At 37.6% G+C, this 19946-nt stretch overlaps 1 protein-coding gene across 2 annotated transcripts in view; it reads right to left on the reverse strand.

Annotated features, from left to right (window-relative positions):
- RAVER2 (ribonucleoprotein, PTB binding 2) overlaps nucleotides 1-19946 on the reverse strand; it is a 78859-nt gene that overhangs the window by 35192 nt on the left and 23721 nt on the right. For both annotated transcript variants that reach the window (XM_036255282.1, XM_036255283.1), the window contains exons 2-5: nucleotides 18584-18650; nucleotides 15299-15768; nucleotides 11902-12093; nucleotides 5069-5195 (exon numbers count right to left, since the gene is read on the reverse strand). In XM_036255282.1, the coding sequence (XP_036111175.1) occupies nucleotides 5069-5195; nucleotides 11902-12093; nucleotides 15299-15768; nucleotides 18584-18650 (856 nt within the window). The remainder of the gene's footprint in view (nucleotides 1-5068; nucleotides 5196-11901; nucleotides 12094-15298; nucleotides 15769-18583; nucleotides 18651-19946) is intronic.

A 19946-nucleotide genomic window follows, 5' to 3' on the forward strand; every position in this document is an offset into this window, starting at 1 on the left:
TTCAAAACTATTCCCTCTGTGTTTTTTTTTTTTTCCAGAGAGTCACGGAATATTGTTATAAAACATTAAAATATATTTCATAGCTTTTAGGGAATACAGTATTTCTCAGTTTAGAACAACTAGAATCAAAACACTGAAAATGTCCGCAGTCTCGTGTCCAGCTGCTCTTGCCCGTAGCTCTGGGCGAGGCCTCCCACTGAGCTCCATTCTTCCCTCACATGAGTAATCGAATAAATTGACAGAAAATTAGTAAGGATATAAAAGACCTGACAAGCACTACTGCTCCATAGTTAGCTAAGTATTAATAAGAAGAAAGCAAAAGGACTTGGACAGCGTTGAGCCTAATGGGCTGAGACAGCAGGGAGCAGCCCGCCTTCTCTCACCAACAATATACACAAAGGAGTACAATACAACGTGACAAAGTAAGGTTTACCCTAAGAATGAAAGGTTGGTTTAATATTTTTTAAAAATCGATCAATGTAATTCATTATGTCAACAGACAAACAAAAACCGAAAAAACCCAGACATACGATTTTTTTCCATGAATGTAGAAAAGCAATGGATAAATTCCAGCAATTATCATGATATAATTTCTCAGCAATAGAAGAATAGAAGGGAGTTTTCAACTTCAAAAAGAAAAATCTGTAGGAAAAAAACTATACCTTACATAATATCTAACAACAATAAAAAAATGAATGCCTTTTTTGTAAGATGGGGAAGAAGACAAGAATGTCCACTCTCACCAGTGCACAAATTATGCTGAAATTTCTATCTATTGAATTAAAGCAAGAAAAAAATAAAAGGTATACATATTGAAAAGGAAGAAGTAAAATTGTGTTAATTTGTAAATGACATGATTGCCTACAGAGAAAATGCTAATGACAAAATCATATTAGAAATAATAAGCAAAGTTGCAATATAAGACAAATATACAAAATCAATTGAACTTGCACATGCTAGCAACAATAGAAATTTGAAGCAATCTTATTTGCAATAGTGTCAAAAAATATAAAATAATTGTTTATATTATATATAATGTATATAATATATATATATACCTATACCCTTGCCCTACTTCCTTCACAGTGTTTCATTTTGCAAATAACTGACACACATTTACTTGTTTATTGTCCTTTCACTTTTTATCGAATCCCTGCCCCCCCCCCACCCAACACACACTTGGCTTTCTCCCGCCTCCCTAATCCATCACCATTGGATTTCATGTAACCCCCTTATGCCTCCTCCTTTTGTTATCAGTGGAAGTGGGTTCTTGGGGTACCACTGGAACAATAATTTCTGGAGGCCCCCATGGGGGGATGAGATATTGTAGAAAGCCTTATTTCTGTGGACTCAAACCCCTGAGTTTCTAAGGTCCCATTTCCCTTTGTCCTGCCAAGGAGAAAGTGTAGTTGTGGCTTTAACAGAGCTGGAATCAGAGCCATTGTCCAGTGTTTTCTTTCCATGCTGGAGCAGAGTCCAGTCTAGCATCAGGCTACTTAGCTTGTGTTCCCTGACACAGTCCATCAGTCCATTGTGTGGGGGATCTGCAGGGCCACACGGCTATAAAGGAAACATCCGAATGCAAGGAGCAGGAACAAGAAAGCCCCGTGAGCCAAGAGTCACAAGAGCAAGGCAAAAGCCGAGAGAGGGCTCCTTTGTTTAGGGGATTATGTATTCCCAAATTTTCGTGGGCTTGCAGTGGCCCCGCCTCCTCCAGCTAATCCATGGTTCCCCAGGCTTGACTGACAGAAAGCGCCTTTCCCACGTCATCCCGACTTCACTGTGCATATGCCCATCCTCCCCTTTGCCCAGTCCCTCCTCCAGTAATCCACAGGGAATGGGCCTGTGGCTCCGTGGGGAGTATGAAACTGCAGCTCCCTGGTGAAGCTGCCTGAATGGCTATGCTCATCATGCCTGGCCTTCTCTTTATTCCTTTCCCATGATTAATAACTACCTAACTACAACGGTATCACTTCGATTGTAATATATAAAATAAGGTGCACGACTACCATTCTCCAGGGCATTTTTTGTTTGTTTGTTTGTTTGTTTCAGTCCATTGAGATTTTGCTTCCTGGCAATTATCATCAGTAAAGCTCAAATAAACTCATAAATATTCCCTACAGGTTTAAATGTTTCTTATGTTGACACAAAACACTTTGTCTTTCCTCAATACCAAGAAACTTTTCATATATTCTCCAGAAGTCTGGCACGTGTTAAGTGAGGTAGAGTTAATCCTCTTTCTTGCCACTCCACACGAAGAATTATTTCACTGTGCTTTGTGAAATAATTTCTCCACCAGTGTAATATTAAAATGTCTTACTTATAATTGTGAAAGAACTAAAATTAAAAAGTGTAATCTCCCAAGTCCATACATCCATCTGAGAAGAAAGAAGAGTAGAGAATATATATTCTTCGATAAAAAGAAAAGACAAAAATAATATGGGAGAGGAGTTACTAAAGATAGCTCAGAGTCCCAAGATGTGGATAATATTTTCTAAAATACCCACGAGTGTGATGTACTTCTTTAAACGTGAATGTAATCTTGGAATGCACTGATAGAGATACAATGAGCACAGGAAGGAAATTCACTGCACTCTGTGCTGATGAGGTCCCATCTGCAGGATGTGCCCATTCTGTGTGCACGACATTTCAGGACAACCCAGAAAACCTGGGCTTTGTCTACAAGAGGACGACTTGCGGAGGGATCGAGAGTACATCCTGACATGTTATGGGAAGTCAAATATAGAACTGTAGTCTCTTGCCCGGGCCGGTTTGGCTCAGCAGTTAGAGCGTCAACCTGTGGTCCAGAGAGACCCGGGTTCGGTTCCCGCTAAGGGCATGTACCTTGGTTGCAGTTGGTCCCCCGCCCTGGTTGGGTCATGCGGGTGGCAGCCACTCGATGTGTCCCTTTCACGTCGATGTTTCTCTCTCTCTCTTCCTCTTGCTCTATCTAAACAAAGTATGGAAAAATGTCCTCCGGTGAGGATAAAAAATAAAAAAAAGAACTGTAGTCTTAGAAGAAGTGTAAGAGGTGTAAAAAGAAAATATTAGAACTGTTATTTACATTTACATTCACCTTATAAAAAAAATAACAGTATTAAGCTTTAAGACTTCTTCCCATATGGGTCGACAAGAGTGCATTTATATAATTGACATATAAGTGGTACATATCCTGTATGTATGGTGGCTCTGCTCAAATTTTATTTCACTGACTGAGTTCCATAGTCAAAATAAATAAATAAATAAAAGGAGATCATTGGTCTGGAGAATAGAAGACAGAAAAAAAACAAAGATGACTAAGAGTCCATGTTAGTTGTCTTCAAATATTAGAAGGTTTTTCTTATGGAAGAAAGAATAGATTTATTCTGTGTTTCTTCAGAGGAAGGACTAGAATAATGGCTAAAGGTTATTGGAATTACCATCTACTATAAAGAAAAACCATCTAGTAATTAAATTTGTCAAACAAGGGAATAGGCTGCTTTGGGAAATAATGAGCTTCTTATACCCCAATTAGCCAAGACATAACAAGGATATCTCTACACCATTAAAACTGTAGAAGAGATATCGGACTGCATAATAGACTGAGCCAGAAAACCGCTAAAGCTGCTTCTTACACACAAATAATTGATGTGAATATGAAGTACGTAACATGAATACTGTTGTATAATGAAGAATTAACTGGTCCTTGTGCCTGTTTCCTGGAAGAAAACTCCAACCCTTTGGAATGTCTCCAGTGACAAGAGTATCTGTGTTATACTAATGAGGTGACTCTGGATGGGCCCCTAAATAGCTTCAGGATGGGGACTGGTCATAGCAGAAAGCCAGCCGTGTGACTCGAGGACTGGGTCTTTAGGCCGTGAGGTATCAGCAGACCTCCTGAGCTCCAGAGACAGGAGGCGGACTGAAGACTGAGCTCAGCAACATGGTCAGATAGCACGCCTACAAAATGAAACCCCAGTAAAAACCCTACATCCTGAATTCAGTTCAGTAGGGGTCCCTGGCTGGTGAACAGACTGACGTGCTGGTACAGCAATGTGCCCTGATTCCATAACAGCTTTGTGTTCAAGACCTTCCCAGACCTGGCGCTCGGTCTCTCTTCACTGAGCTGTTCCTGAGCTGTGTCCTGGATAATAAAACTGTAATCATAAGTATAGTGCTTTCCCAAGTTCTCTGAGTTGTGCTAGCAAGTTATCAAACCTGGGGGCGGTCATAGGAACGCTCAAGTTTGTAGCCAGCTGGTCAGAAGTGCGGAGGCCTGAGGACCCCCTGAATTTGTGGCTGGTGTGTGAAGTAGGAGCAGATGTGTGGGGACCAAGCCCTGAACTCGTGGGGCCTAGGCTGACTCTGGGTAGTTAGTACTAGAAATGAATTGCAGTCTGCTGGCTGGTGTCAGACCAGTTAGGGTTGAAACTAAATAAACATATTTACTCTAAATAATTTTACTCTAAAACTTAGTGTTGAATATAGGAATTCATTTCCTCTTAATCCTAAAATACACATTTTGTGTATGTACAGTTATTCAATTCAGAAGGTAAGAAAGCTCTTATCAGAGAAAGAATGCTAAATAAGTAGTTAATGTATGCCATAGTGATTTAAGATTTCCATAATGCTTAGAAAATAATGGATTTTGTCATTTTCTACAAAATGAAATAATTTTACAAAAAAACAAGAGCAAAGAGGAAACAGATCTTTAGCACTTATCTATAAAGTAATTCTGCTAAAAATGTTACATAGAAGAGTGTCATAAGCCTTTGTTGATATAGTTCATAACAATATAGTATATTAATTATTATCGGGTCTATACATTCATGTCAACTGGGAACTAAACTGAAGGTTTACTATTTAACATTTATTAATGGTTAAAAAAAATATTAGGAACACATAAGCAGATTGCATCCACCAAAGAGAGCCAAAATATATAATCATCCTAGATCATTCATTAAAGTTCAAGAAGTCCTAGAGAATTAGTAATTCTGGACTAATTTAAAAGTGTTTTTTTTTTCCATGTAAAACAGTATAATTAACTTCGTGCCCTCATTCTAGGTGTGCCCAGCGCACAGGTGCCCACCTGGTTTAACAGCTCGCCCGCAGAGCTGGGGCTGTAGAAGAACTTGCAACATGGCAGGGTTGTTTAAACTCTTCATAATTTGTACAGGATTTGGCTCTGGGAGTAAGCCCTTCTGATTACTGTGCATCTTCAATAAACACAGAAACAGGAAACATTAGAACAAGGATAAGTACAAGAGATGACATTTTAAAGATTTTCTTCCAGAAATTCTCATTCATCTGATAAGATTTATCTTATGACAAACAAAATTTGCTTAGTATTATATATTTGTTCTATACATTTGACCACAATTCCTAATTATGCTATATTCTACTATACAACACATACTAAAATCCTCACAGAATGTCTCAGTTAAATACAAATTGGCTTTAAGAAGATGAACAACTTAGATAAGTCTCTTTGTACAAGACAAGTAGAAAGATGCCAAGGGGATCTGAATTGATCAACAGGAACATAACTTGCTGACAAGTATGAATGCTTTGGTACCACAGAAGAGCTTTACTATAATGTTGATCAAAAGGGTAATAATACGGCCCTGGCTGGTTTGGCTCAGCGGTTAGAGCGTCGGCCTGCAGACCAATGAGTTGTGGGTTTGATTCCAGCCAAGGGCACGTACCTCTGCTGCGGTTTGTCCTGGCCCTCGGGGGTCACGTGGGAGGCAACCAGTCGATGTGTCCCTTTCACGTGGATGCTTCTCTCTCTCCCTCTCTCTCTATCTGAAGATAAACAGAAAAATATCCTTGGATGAGGATTTAAAAAAAAAAGTAGTAATATGGCCCTGGCTGGTTCGGCCTAGCAGTTAGAGGGTCGGCCCGTGGACCAACCCTCATACCTCAGTTGCAGTTCGGTCCCTGGCCCCAAGTGAGGTCATGTGGGAGGCAACCAGTCGATGAGTCTCTCTCACATAGATGCCCCCCCCCAACTCTATCTGAAGATAAATGGAAAAAAGTCCTCGGGTGAGGATTAAAATTTTAAAAAGTGTAATAATATGGATCGCTTTACCTATCAATATTTTCTTATAATAAAGGTCTTTATTCCATTACCTAATTTTCTAATATGAGAAAAAAGATGGACTGGCCTTACATATATGTGATTGGGTGGCTTCCTGAAGACATTAAGTTGTTCTAGGCTCTAGAAGCCAGCCTGCTAGGCGAGGAGACTGGTACCACGCTATAAAGGAAAACGATAAACTGCCGGCCATGAAACCGGACCCGACAATGACAGCTGGACTCCCTGTCCAAACTCGAAAAAGCAGAACAGATCTAATGGTAACATGAAGCAAGGACAAGACGTTACAAAGAATAACCAATTAGAAACAGTGGGTATGAAAAACATTAATATAAAAAAATATACCTAGCAGCTCCCCCTTACTACATACTTGGCATTATTCTAAGCATTTTACATGGATTATATCCCTCAATCCTCCAAAACTACTCTACAGAGTTAGTATTACAAATCCCATTATATAGAGAGGAAAGCAAAGAAACTCATAACACATTGTTCTTAACCTCGATGCTGTGCTGTAACGGATAGGTTCACAGGTTAAACAAAAATTAAAAGTAAAGCCAGTTCAAAGAAAGCTGCCAAAAGACATTAGCAAAGAATAAAAAAAAGAGAGAGAGAGAAATGCAAATGAGAAAGACAAACCACGGGAATGAAAAATGCAAAACAAAAAGAAAAGAAAAGAAAAGAAAAGGAAAAAGGCAATGAAAAGGCTCGAAGTGCCGACCTATATGAAAAAGGAATATCTGAAGGAGAAAACAAAGAAGGAAATCTTTGAAGACAGAGTGGCTGAAAATTTCCATTAAAAAAAAATTAAAGATCACAGAATGAAAGGGTTCACAGTGTTCCAAATATAACATATAAGGAGAAAACACATCTACTCACATTTTTTTTTGGTGTGAAATTCAAGAACATCAAAGCCAAAACAAAAATGCTAAAAGCTTTCAGTGAGAAAAAAACATATCTCCAAGGAACAAGAAGCAGATTAATAACATATTCTCTCTCGAAGTGACAGCACTGGATTCAGGAAAGCAACAGAATAATATTTTCAAAGTGCTGCAGGAAAAAAATTGAAATCTAGATTTTTATATCCAGTTCAGCTATTATTTAAATATGTGAATATATGAAAGAAATAAAAATATTCGCAGCGATACACATTCTCAAAAGTTTTACTACAAAAATACCCTCTCTGAAAATGGGAACCGAGAAGCAATAAATGCAAGGTGATACTGCATGATGCGTGGAAATTAAGATATGCAATATCATCATTCATTTCAATCTTGCATAGAAAAGCCAGGACCATAAAAACAAAACAAATGAATGGAACAATGACTAACAGAATAAGCAGGAAGAAAAATCAACAACTATACACGATAACTTCTAATACAATCTTCACAGATACTGACAGATCAAGCAGATGAAAATAAGATATGGAAGATCTGTAACAATAAGCTCAAACTAATATTTATACACACACACATATATGTACCTATCACTTTATAACCCACGGACATAAAGTAGGGATTTCTCGGGGTCATGCATGGCACATTCATAGAAATCAATCATACCCCGAGCCACAAAAGAAGCTATGCGATCCCCTCCCCCAAATTAACATTAGAAACTACATTCTCTGATCACAATGCAATCCAGTTAGAAGTTTGTATCAGAAGAACAGCTTTTAAAAATTCTTAAGTGGCTACAAACTGAAAAAGCAAATAACTACTTAAGCTTTTAGTTTAAAAGAAAATCATAAAAATTTGAGACATTAATAATCTAAAGTTTATGATATATAGGTAGAACATTAGTTAAAAGAAAACTTGCTTTAAACTCATTCATCAGAAAACATCTAGACTGATAACAAAGGCACTAAGCATTGATGTCAATAAAAATGGAGGGGAAAGAGTAAACCCAAAAAAGAAACAAAAACATTATAAAGATAAGGGCAGAAATATGCAAAAGATAGAAATAATGATCCAAACAAGAGCTGGTTCTTTGAAAAGACGAAACAGAGAAGTAGAAGAAGACTTATAAAGGAGAAGGAAGAAAATGCAAGTAAATAAAATACACAGTGAAAACAAGAACAAACATGACAAATTTTAAAAATAACTAAATATTATAAATAATTATGTACCAATAAGTTTGAAAACTTAGACAAAATGGATAAATTTGTAGAATAGAATCAAATGCCAAATATGGCACAGAAAGAAAAAACACCTAAAATATCTAAATACCCACTTATGTGGCAATCAATAATTTCTCTCTGGAAGAGGCTGAAAGACTAGGTCTACATGGTCTCATAGATGAGATGTCCTAAACTTTCAAAGAATAAACAGCTGTATTTTATACAAGTTTATCCATAAATAGAGAGAAAACAGGGAGGATAAAAAAATATTTAAGTCGGTAAATGAGATCAGTGTTCCACTGACTGCAACATAAAGTAAGGCTGGTAAAAAAAAATTTGGAGCATTTTTCACTTATGAGTATATTTGCACATATACCAAATAAAATGTTATCTAATCAACGCATTGGAAAAAATAATTATCAATTATAAGGTTTATAACACAAGGATGGTTTAACATTAGAAAATCTACCAATGTGATTCAGCACATTAATAAATTCAGGGAGAAATCACATGATTATCTTAATAGTTAAAGAACTACTCTGTTCAAGTTCAGTGCCTATTCACGATTTTTTTTTTTAATATCAGAAAACTTAAAAAATAATATATACCAAGAACCTGTAGAAAATATCAATGTAATACTTTATTTTTGAGACTGAGAAAAAATTTAAGATTTTTCACTATCACTGATATCTGGTTATGAAGAGTCCTGGATGTCATGCTAAGGAATTCGTTTTAAATTTTTAAAATTTTTTTATTTATTTTTAGAGAGAGAGAGAGACAGAGAAAGAGAGAAGGAGGGAGAGCAAGAAGAACGGAAGGGAGAGGGAGAGACACATCGATTTGTTGCTCCACTTACTTATGCACTCATTGGTTGATTCTTGTATGTGCCCTGACCAGGGATCAAATCAGCAACCTTGGCATATTAGAATGATGCTCTAATTAACTGAGATACCTAGCCAGAGCTCAGGAATCTGAATTTAAGCAGGCATTAAAGAATATTAAGCAAGAGAAGGACATAATCCGATTTGAGGACGAGAAAGATCACTCTTGGGCCACTGTGGAAGATGGATCAAAGGGACAGACAAATAACATGGTGCTCGTGCAGGGCCCACCCTAATCACTGAGGTGAGAAATGACGAGATCCTGAGTAAAGTAACAAAGATGCTAACAAGTCTCAAGGATTTGAGAGACATCAGGAGTTGAGACTGAAAGGATCTGGTAATATTTTTGACATTCATCTTTGGAGAGTGGGTGAGAGAGACCAATAATGATTAACGAAGTTTTCAGTTCAGATAGCTTCAGTCTGGATGAACTGATGCCATATATAGTTATTACAAAACATAGGAAAACAACTCCCAGGGAAAAATGGGTGGTGTTGGGGGGAGGGGTGTTGAAATGGAACTATTTATGTAACATAAAGGCGGGATGTCTAATAATCGTCTGGAAATGCAGATTTAGTTCTAAGCCTAGTTTGGTCCAAAAATATTTTACTTGAAAGTAATCATTGGTAGGCAATAACTAAAGCTATTGGAGTATTTAATAGGAAAAAAAGTGAGAAGGTCAAATACAGACGTCTCCTGACACTGGCCCTTGGAGAAAAAGACAGAGGAGGGGGAGGAACAGCCAGGAAAACGGTGCAGCAGAATTCAAGGCAGCAGAGGGTTCTAAGTTCTGCAGAGAGGCCAAGGAACGATGACTGGAAAGCACCTGTGCGACCTGAACATTAAGAAACCGCTGTTCACCTTCATGAGAACAGATTCACGCGGACAGTAGAGGCAGAAGCGGCACCGCCTTCGGCTGAGAGGAAGGGCGAGACAAGAAATGGTGACTGTTCCAGAAGCTCCTGTTGTGAAGGAAAAGAATATAAAGGCCAGTGTCTAGAGCACAAACTTAAAGGAAAAGATGTGAGGATGTTTATAAGCAGATGGGATAGAGCTAGTGGAGCAACAAGTGAAAATAAGTAGAAAGATGAGGATCAAGACCCTGGAGGATGGGGGACATGGTCGTGAGCCCCAGCTTTTCAGGAGGAAGCACAGCCCTTCCTTCGAGAGAGCAGGGGTCTTGCTCTGTTCACTGAGGATCCCAAACATATCCCATAATGCCTAGCATGTAGTGCTGTGGAATCAATGCTCCTGAAGAAGAAGAAAACACACATCAGGGTATGTCTGCTGGGGGAGTATGAGGAAAGTTGAATGAATGAGTCCAGCACATGGACTTGAGATTTCTACAGAGTAGGAGCCACGATCCTCTAAAGAAAGAAGGTTTGAGAGAGTTGCTGTAAACAATGGAAAGGAGCAGCTGATGAGGGATGAGCTTAAGTTTTTCTGTGGGACCAGCTATAAATGTATGTCCTACATTTGTAGTGACATCAAAGCACCTCATCGTTTTTCTCCAAGAGGACGCTTGCTGCCGAAGTAGGTATCGGGATGGATTCAGAATTCTAAACTCAGCAAATCCAATTCAACAACGAGACAGTTTAACCAAAGGCAATGAAACTGCTAGTGAAAGAATGGCTGGGGTGATGAATTATGCAAGGAGGAATATGACAATGACAAAAGAACCTAAGAGCGGCAGCACGAAAAAGCGGGAGAAGGGATCCGGGACCAGATGTGAGGTCAAAGGATAAGAGGAGGGAAAGATGTGAGACTAACAATCTCCCATCTGTTCTTCCCTCCCTCCTCTCCCAGCTCATCTACAAACCTCTTCCAGACTAATCTGCCGAAGGCTTCACTCTGATCCTGTTACCACCTGTTCGTATGCTTTATAAATTCCCCACTGCGCATCAGATTCTCTCTAAATTCTTTGAGAGCCCAACAGTCAACTCACCATTTCACCACACATCCCTTTATATACTCAGTCCATCTAGACCACCTACCACACTTCCGGCGGGCACACTCAACTCACAGTACTGTTTGCAAGGTTTTGTTCCACCTAGAATTTGACCATTCTCTCTCCCTCCTTAGGGTTGCCAGATTTCGCAAGTAATAATACAGGATGCCCAGTTAAATCTGGGTTTCAGATCAACAATGGACAAATTTTTAAATAGAAGTATCTCACAGCAAAGCTATATTTATCTGGCAACCCTGTCCTCCATCTCCATCAACACATTTCACACTCATACTTTGGTGTCACACTCAAATATTACCTTCAGCATGGTCACAAAGTTGTCCCTGACCCCTTCAAAGGTGTATTCCTTCCTTCATTCAATCAACAAATATTTCCTACGCTAAGTGCTAGGAGTAAAAACTGGGAAGAAGGAAGGATCTATCTGCATGGAACTTCCAGACTGGAGAGTAGAGAGAGGAATAAGGAGACATTTACAACAGAGAAGCAGCTACAATGTGCCAGGTGAGCAAAAAAAGGAGCACACACCTTCCACCACTTGTGCTGTGGACATTTCTGAGCACTTCGAGAAAGAGAGGCAGGCACGTTACACTCAAAATCTAGAGCAGAGCTGGGACTCAAATATTTGTTGAATGAATAAATTCCTTCAAAAAAATTTCCTAAGATGCATACACTCAATGAAAGACAACTTCTTCTTTTGTAATGACTCTTGGTTTAGTTTGACAGACCCCATTCACTAATTTTGTAAAAAGAATGTCTTTATGGAGCAGAAAGATAATAAAGGTCCAATCAATGGTAATTCCTTTGGATGGACTGAAAAAAGTGTTAGACTTTTTTACATGCTAAGAAAGAACAACAAACTTACCACACGTTGAGCTGCTATCAACGCTGCTAACGTACTTCGCCCCGGAGCTCCTGGGGCGCAGAAGGAAACTTGGACTTTGCTTCCCTTGATGGTCATACCATCAGCAGCCTGCTGAACCTCCTCAGCATGCTCTGCAGTGCTATACTCAACCACTGCAAAGCCGCCAACGTAACTACCTTCATCCTGTGCAAGCTGATGTAATACATTTCATTAAAAGGGAATACTATTATTTCATCAGAAATAGTTATTTACAGTATATAATTTTCAAAGTCAAGAACAAATGTATCAGAGCATGATACTGGTGAAAATAGCTTTTTTTTTTTTTTTTAAAAAAAAGGTATAGCCCTGGCCAGTTTGGTTCAGTGGTTAGAGCATTGGCCTGAGGTCTGGAGAGACCAGGGTTCCCGCTAAGGGCACGTACCTCGGTTGCAGTTTGTCGCTGGCCCGGGTTGGGTCATGCAGGAGGCAGCCACTCAGTGTGTCCCTTTCATGTTGATGTTTCTCTCTCTCTCTTCCTCTCTCTCCCTCCCACTCTATCTGAACAAAAATTAGAAAAATGTCCTCAGGTGAGGATAAAAAAAATAAATGTACTAGTTGCTTAGATGCAGTCCTTCTGGAAGACAGGATGATAAACAAGATTCTGTCATTTCTTTCGAATTCTTTGGTTTTCTAATTTATTTTAGAAGTCAAAGCCTGAGTGATATTATTCCCTATATATTAAGAAAAATATATATGATAATTTTTTTTTTATCCTCACCAGAGGACATTTTTCCATTTTTCTGTTCAGATAGAGTGGGAGGGAGAGAGAGGAAGAGAGAGAGAGAGAAACATTGACATGAAAGGGACACATCGAGTGGCTGCCACCCACACAACCAACCAGGGCCACGGACAAACTGCAACCACGGTACGTGCCCTTAGCGGGAACCGAACCCAGGTCTCTCTGGACCTCAGGCCAATGCTCTAACTGCTGAGCCAAACCAGCTAGGGCTATATATGATAATTTATAGGAAAATATGAGGAGACCCTAATAAAAACTTTCTTTAAAATAACTTCACCAGATACATAAACTATGAAACAATTATTTGACCACATATCTATATAAAATAAAGTTTGTACTATCAAGACAAGAAAGGTAGGGGGAACCACATTCAACTTTTATTTCAATACTTTAGGCAGATGGCAGAAATTTGTTCAAGTATACCAAAGCAAACCTTATTTGCAAAAACTATGCCCCAGGTGTATTAAAATACCATATGCAACATACAATCTTTATTTCTGAATGTGCCCTAAATAAACTCCTAAAATGCAGAACTCAATTTATTTCCAGTCACCCACCTGTAGGAGTGTAAAGGAAGATACTAAAGTCCTGGATCTGTAAAGACTGGTACAAAGAGCAAAAGTAAGAGCAATGTAAGACGCTAAAACGTTCTGAAGTTTTGAACTTGGTGAATTATCTTAAGCACATTCACACTAGGAAGTGATAAATGAGGTAAAATTCAGCTGCGTACGTGTTGAGACGACACATGAACAACACTTCTATTTGGATTTTGCACCTCATAAGTTAATATTACAAGTAAATAATTTCTAGTTTCTTTTCTCTTATTTTTGAAGCTTAACTTCTACTTTCCTGTATAGTAAAAAAAAATTTTGATTTTTCTTCCATATTCTTCATTCCATTTAAAACTGTCCTCCTGTGTTTTTTCCTCCATAAAACTTGTTCCCAGTGATATGGGAGAAAGGGAAAATATCTACCCCTTCCAAACATTTCTCCTACAACCCCATTCCTCTTGTAATCTAAACCAGACCTTAGAATCAGATTTGTAAGAAGCCATTAGTCTCTTTGGTCTCTTTTGATTACAAGGTAAGAGACTCTGTCTTCAATATAGTCTGTGTCAACCTACCAAGAAAAAGAGACTGAATTTAACAGATCCACTGATAAAAGCATCATAAAGTTGTTTCTATTAATCTTTTGAAAACTTTAAAAACATTTTTGATTATTCCTGGTTTATCATGACAACCTTCATGCCTATATAAATTATAATGCCATTATAAGTCTTTACAGAGATAAAAAAAAAAAATCTAAGTCCCCGGCATAAGTAGTTTTAGAGAGGACTATTTCCGTTCAATACGAGGGCCATTCAAATATATAAATGGTCTGACTTGTGATCGGGTTAACTTTTCATTATTTTGAAACATTTAACAGAAGCTAAATGGTCATGCACAAATATTATAACAAATGTTTTTCTACAAGATGACCAGCTAGACTGGATAACCTCTCAGGTCCCTTTGACTCTGGAATTCATAATTCAAATACAATTTGTGATAAATGGCTTGCCCCTCTCATTTGTATTAAACACCTCAACTTAAGCTACAAAGAATTATGCATGGCCACAGGATATTACTATATAATTCTTAATATCAAGAATAGCAAATCGATTAAGACGATCAACTTTCAATAACTGATCAGAGAAAAATTTTGTCACAAAATATTATAAGGCTCTTGGGAGGTTTCTTTGATGCCTATTATCCTGGGAGGAGAGGGGTGGAAATTGAAGAAAAGAAAGATGGTATCATTGATCATATATATGTATGCATATGTGTATTGGTATATGCGTATTTATGTATATATATGATTACATAGCTGAACTTCCTACTGCAATTGTAGAGACTCAACAAATATATGATTAAAGAAAAAGAGGAACAGGAAGAAAAGAAGGAAGAGAGAAAGTTTATCAGTTGCTATCTTACATCTGCAGGGAAAGAAGTTGTATAAAGCATACATTTTTGTCTACTTAGTCTAATATATTTAATTTTACTATAATAAAGAGCATGAAAATTTTTACCAGTGTTGTCAGTTTTCAGAATCTTTTATGTATGGCTCACTTACCATGACCCTATTGAGACAAAATTCATGTTCTCTTTAAACCTCATTATACTTTTTTTTAATCTTCCATTATATCAGTTTTCATACAGGATTTACAATTATTAGATTATTTGTCAGTTTCTTCTACAAAATTGTGAGGAATTAAGAGAGTATCTTTCTATTATCTATATTTCTGACATTTGGCAATATAGTGTCTGGTATAGAGAAGGTGATAAATAAAATTTGGATGGAGGAATGGATCAATGGATGAATCATGTAATGAATGGATGAAATGAGGCAAATAAATGATGGAGTTGCTAAGACATACTTAACTATATAACAATATAGTCTGGCCTATCAACAAAAGGAGTTGATTTAAAATTTACCATGACATTTAAATCTTCATTATAGACTAAAGTAGTATTAAATTATCCATTGTGATATTCACAGATATAATAAATTTGGGCGTGCATGTAGAATAGATACAAAGCAGAGATTTTAAAATATTTCCAATGCTATCTTAAGAATACATACCTGGCAAAACACAGGTTTATGGATACTGGAGAAAAATTGCAACAGCTCCTCTGAATCCCTATAGTCTGCAGGGAGTTTATCTACACAAAGGCACTTAGAATGAATGAGCTCTGCGGCCAATAGATTAACATCCATCCACTGTGCAAAGAGAGCTGATGCTCCCAACTGTTTGCCCAACAGCTCCAATCTAGCCTTTGCAGCAAAGTCCTTTTTCATGTATTCCACAAATCCATAGCCTTTGGAATGGCCAGTAACTTCACTGTAGACCAGAAAACATCTCTCGATATTTCCATAAGCACGAACAAGTTCTTCAAACTCTTCTAATGTAAAAGAAGGTGGCAAGTTGGTAATGCACAGCAAAGCATCTGTTGGCTGCAGCTGGACTATTAGGTCTTTTCCTCGAAAAGAATATTGATGAAACATCTGAATTGCATTCTGGGCTTGTTCCCCATTCAACAAGGTAACAAATGCTGGAAGAAAAATAAATAAGAGTTTCTAAACCTGTGTTTTCAAACTTTTTTTGCCTATGACACAGTCAGAAATCCATTTTATGTCTGACTCAGTACATACATGCATATCTATTTCTGAAACAAAAGTATCGGGAAGGAATACTCTTATCATATGCAAAGTGCTCAAATAGTTTTTATCTCATTATGTTTTTTAATGCTGACACTCCCACTAACATCATGACCAGTAACTCAAATTTAAAATATGATGCACTGCCCCCATCCTGTTTCAGAGACTCCAATGACTATAACAGTAGGGCCCTGGAAGCTGTCCAACAGCTCGCTGGTACTCTGTTCATGTTTTATAGTCTCTCTCTCTCTGTTTCATTTTAGATAGTTTCTACCTCTATGTATTCACATTCAGTAGTCTTTTATTCTTCAGTGTGTACTCTGCTATTAATCCCATCTACTATATTTTTTTAAATCTCAGACATTGTAGTTCTCACCTCTAGAAATTTTTTAATTTCTTCCGTATCTCCATGTTTTGTTTTGTTTTTAATCCTCAGCTGAGGACTTGTTTTTGCATTCGTCTTCAGATAAAGTGGGAGGGAGAGAGGGGGGAAGAGAGAGAAAAACATCGATGTGAGAGAGACACATCGACTGGTTGCCACCCACATGACCCCAACCAGGGCCGGGGACAAACTGCAACCGAGGTACATGCCCTTAGCAGGAACCAAACCCGGGACACTCTGGTCTGTGGGCCGAAGTTCTAACTGCTGAGCCAAACCAGCCAGGGCTATATAGTCAATCTTATAATTTCTTGTACAGATGGAACATTGTTATAAAAACTGTTTTAAAGTCCACTTTCATTAATTATTTTGTTTAAATTCCAAGTAGTTTTGATTGGTGTTTCTCCTTATCATGGGCAGAATTTTCCTGCTCCTTTGCCATGTCTGGTAATTTTTTATTTCATGCCAGACACTGCAAATATTACCTTGTTGAATGCTGAATGTTTTTGTATTTATATAAATATTCTAAAGTTTTGTTCTAGGAAGTAGTTAAGTTACCAGAAACAGCATGATCCTTTCTGGTCCCACTTTTACATTTTGTTAAGTAAGACCAGAGTTAACTTTCTTGACTCTTGAGATGAGACCAGTCTGAATACTCCTCCTGATGCATCATGAATTATGAGGTTGATCACCCTAGCTGATGGGAACAGCACTATACCTGGCCCTGTGTGAGCTGTGAAGACTGTCACCTCTAATCCTTCTGTCAATATTTAATAACACTGAACTTGTACATATGACCCAGTAATTTATGTGTAGAGAAATAGTTGCGATGTATATTAGAAGACAAAGAAAAGGATATTCACTGCAGCGTTATTTGAAATACTTGGAAAGGTTAAAGCTTCCTCAATGCCTACCAGTAATGAACAGATTTATCAGTAGTGATACATTCACAGGACAGAATAACATGTAGTACTTTAAATCAATGAACTAGAGCTATATGTATCAACAAGGAGAGATCTGAAAATAAAGTTGAGTTGAAAAAAAGTTACTAAATCAAACATACAGAATACCATTTTAAAAACACCAAGAACAACACTATACATCATACATACAATAAAATTACAGGCATTAGTCAAGGTGCTCTGGTAACAGACAGTTCCACAACTTCGGCGGCTTAACTAAAGGAAAGCGTTTGTCGTCGCTGTGGTGTTCATGCTGCATAGCCCATGCTGGAAGGAAGAAAGGAGGGCCTTAGCTCATCACAGGCACTCTGGGAGCTGAGCTGAAAGAGGTGCTGCAGTCTTTCCCCATTACTCCAGCGGAGAGCGCTGGCTCTGAACCCTGCAGCCTAGAAGGGATGTGTGTCACTTCCATTCGCACTTCATTCATCAGAAAGCAAATCACATGTCCACTTCTAACTTCAAAGAGGGACAGAGAACTCTCTTACCTCATGCCCAGGAGAAAAGAACAAGACTCTGCAAACAGCTCTAATGACTGCCACAGTAAAATGGCCAAGTGTAGAAAGTATGTACCGAACTCACAAGTGCTTGCCCCCATGTAAGAAGAGAGGGAAGGGATGGAAACAGAGACAAGTCGAAACAGGGTTTCATTTTATCTATAACATTCCTATTTTCGATTTTTTTAAGTTGGGGGAAAAAATGCATAATTCCTGACCTTACTACTAGAGATTTTTATTCAATGTATCTACATTAGGGTTCTAGCATGTACATATATATACATAAAGGCAAAAAATATCTTTAAACATTTAAAAAATATTTTTATAAAACATTTGCTAATTTGGGAATGGATGTGTACATATGTCATCTTCCATACTTTCCCTTACTGTTTATCAACACAAAAAGATGTTTTTAGACATTTACATATCATATGTAAATAAAGGAAATAGTCTAGTTTAGTTTTTTAATATCACAGATATAAAACCAATACCCAGAAAAATCAAGCAATTTTCCCAATCTTCCTAGCTAAGGTAAAATCATACAGTTTATTCACCAAGTCTAGTAATAAATTATTAAAATTGAAGAATACAAAGCCTATAAATAATATCCATTATAACTTAAGAACCTATAACACTAGAACTGTTGGCATAAAAATTGATAAGGCTCTAGTAATGCCGTATTAATTTATGTGATTAAAATTTAGGATACTAATTTTATCTTCAGAAAATAAATTTTATGAGTAACATCTATATGATTTAATGCTTAGAGAATTTCAGTTATTAGTTTCAGAATTAAGACACTAGGCTTTTCTTATTTTATAACGACCATATGTGCAAGCAAAATGAAATTAGATGCTTAGAACTAAAACCTTACCTGTTCTCTTATTTCTGTCCACATAACAATACTTTAACTCAAAATCTTGTAATAAATCGTGAACTTCCTGAAAGAGACAAAACATGAATTCAGTTAGTACACAAATGCAGTGAGTGGACAATCCAGCTGTATTAGCCCATCATCACTACCACCCTCTCCCATGTGAGCAATCTTCCATGAATCTCCATTACTTATTTAAATGAAAGGCATTCAAGGCCCACCAGACATGGCCCCAACCTACCTCTCCAAACACATCTCCAATAGGACCCCTGCACATTCCCATATTCCTGCTCAAAGGGCTGTTCACTGCCTCATGAGTACACCACGCACAGTCCTTACTCTGAATTTGTCTGTGTACGCTGATACATACACCAACATACCACCAAAGCTCCCAAACTTTACCTGAAATCACATGCATCCTCTGAAATCCCACCTCAAATGTTCTTCCAGGAATCTTTTCCATAGGACATGACCTCTCCCACATCCACACTAACAATGTTCATATTTTATTTATGCCTCTTATAGAAAAAATGTTAAACATTTTTATTTGTATACCACATACTAATTTTTTAACAATTATTAAACTGTAGATACTTGTATACCAGCAAGGAGAATAAATAAATGTAGACTGCAAACTCAGAGATCCAGAGTATGAAAACAACTAACAATCACCAAGATAGGGTCCACAGTTCAGTTTATATCCCCCAGATGTTTAAACTGGCCTTCTGGTTCACTCTGGCTCTATTACTAATCCAGTGTGAAACTGTTTCTTCCGATATCAAAACTTCCATCCACCTGGGGGCCTGGAAAAGCAGACTGCGATTCCTAACCCTTCCTGTGAAATTGATAATACTGAGTACAGGAACTATATTGCATATATTTGTATACTACCTGTATTGCTTTGTATATGCTGGCACTCAAATATACATTGTGAATATAATTTAATTATTTTGACACTGAACTGATATTTGGCCTTGAAAAAATTTATTATGATGCACAACAGATGCAGTTATTATTTTTTAAAGGAACTAGACTTCCACATGGGTGGACATTCTGATCCCATATTAAAAAGTTGCAGCCAACCTGTTCTGTATTGCACATTATTAAACATATACAACTGCTAGTATGTTGTTTACAATCTATTTCCATTGTTATTATTACCACTGTTATTGTTTACATCCATTTAGCTTTTACTAGGTGCCAGAGTACTGAATGTACCCCTTTTATTAAAAATCAGAAAACCAGAGCAGAGAAAATACAAGTAACTTGTCAAAATCATATACTTAGTAACTTGCTGAGTGAAGGTTCACCAATCTGTCTGGCTCCAGGGACCAGATCCATGGCATGGATCTTACCCATGATA

The sequence above is a fragment of the Molossus molossus genome, unplaced genomic scaffold, assembly GCF_014108415.1.
Source record: "Molossus molossus isolate mMolMol1 unplaced genomic scaffold, mMolMol1.p scaffold_m16_p_12, whole genome shotgun sequence".
Taxonomy (NCBI): domain Eukaryota; kingdom Metazoa; phylum Chordata; class Mammalia; order Chiroptera; family Molossidae; genus Molossus; species Molossus molossus.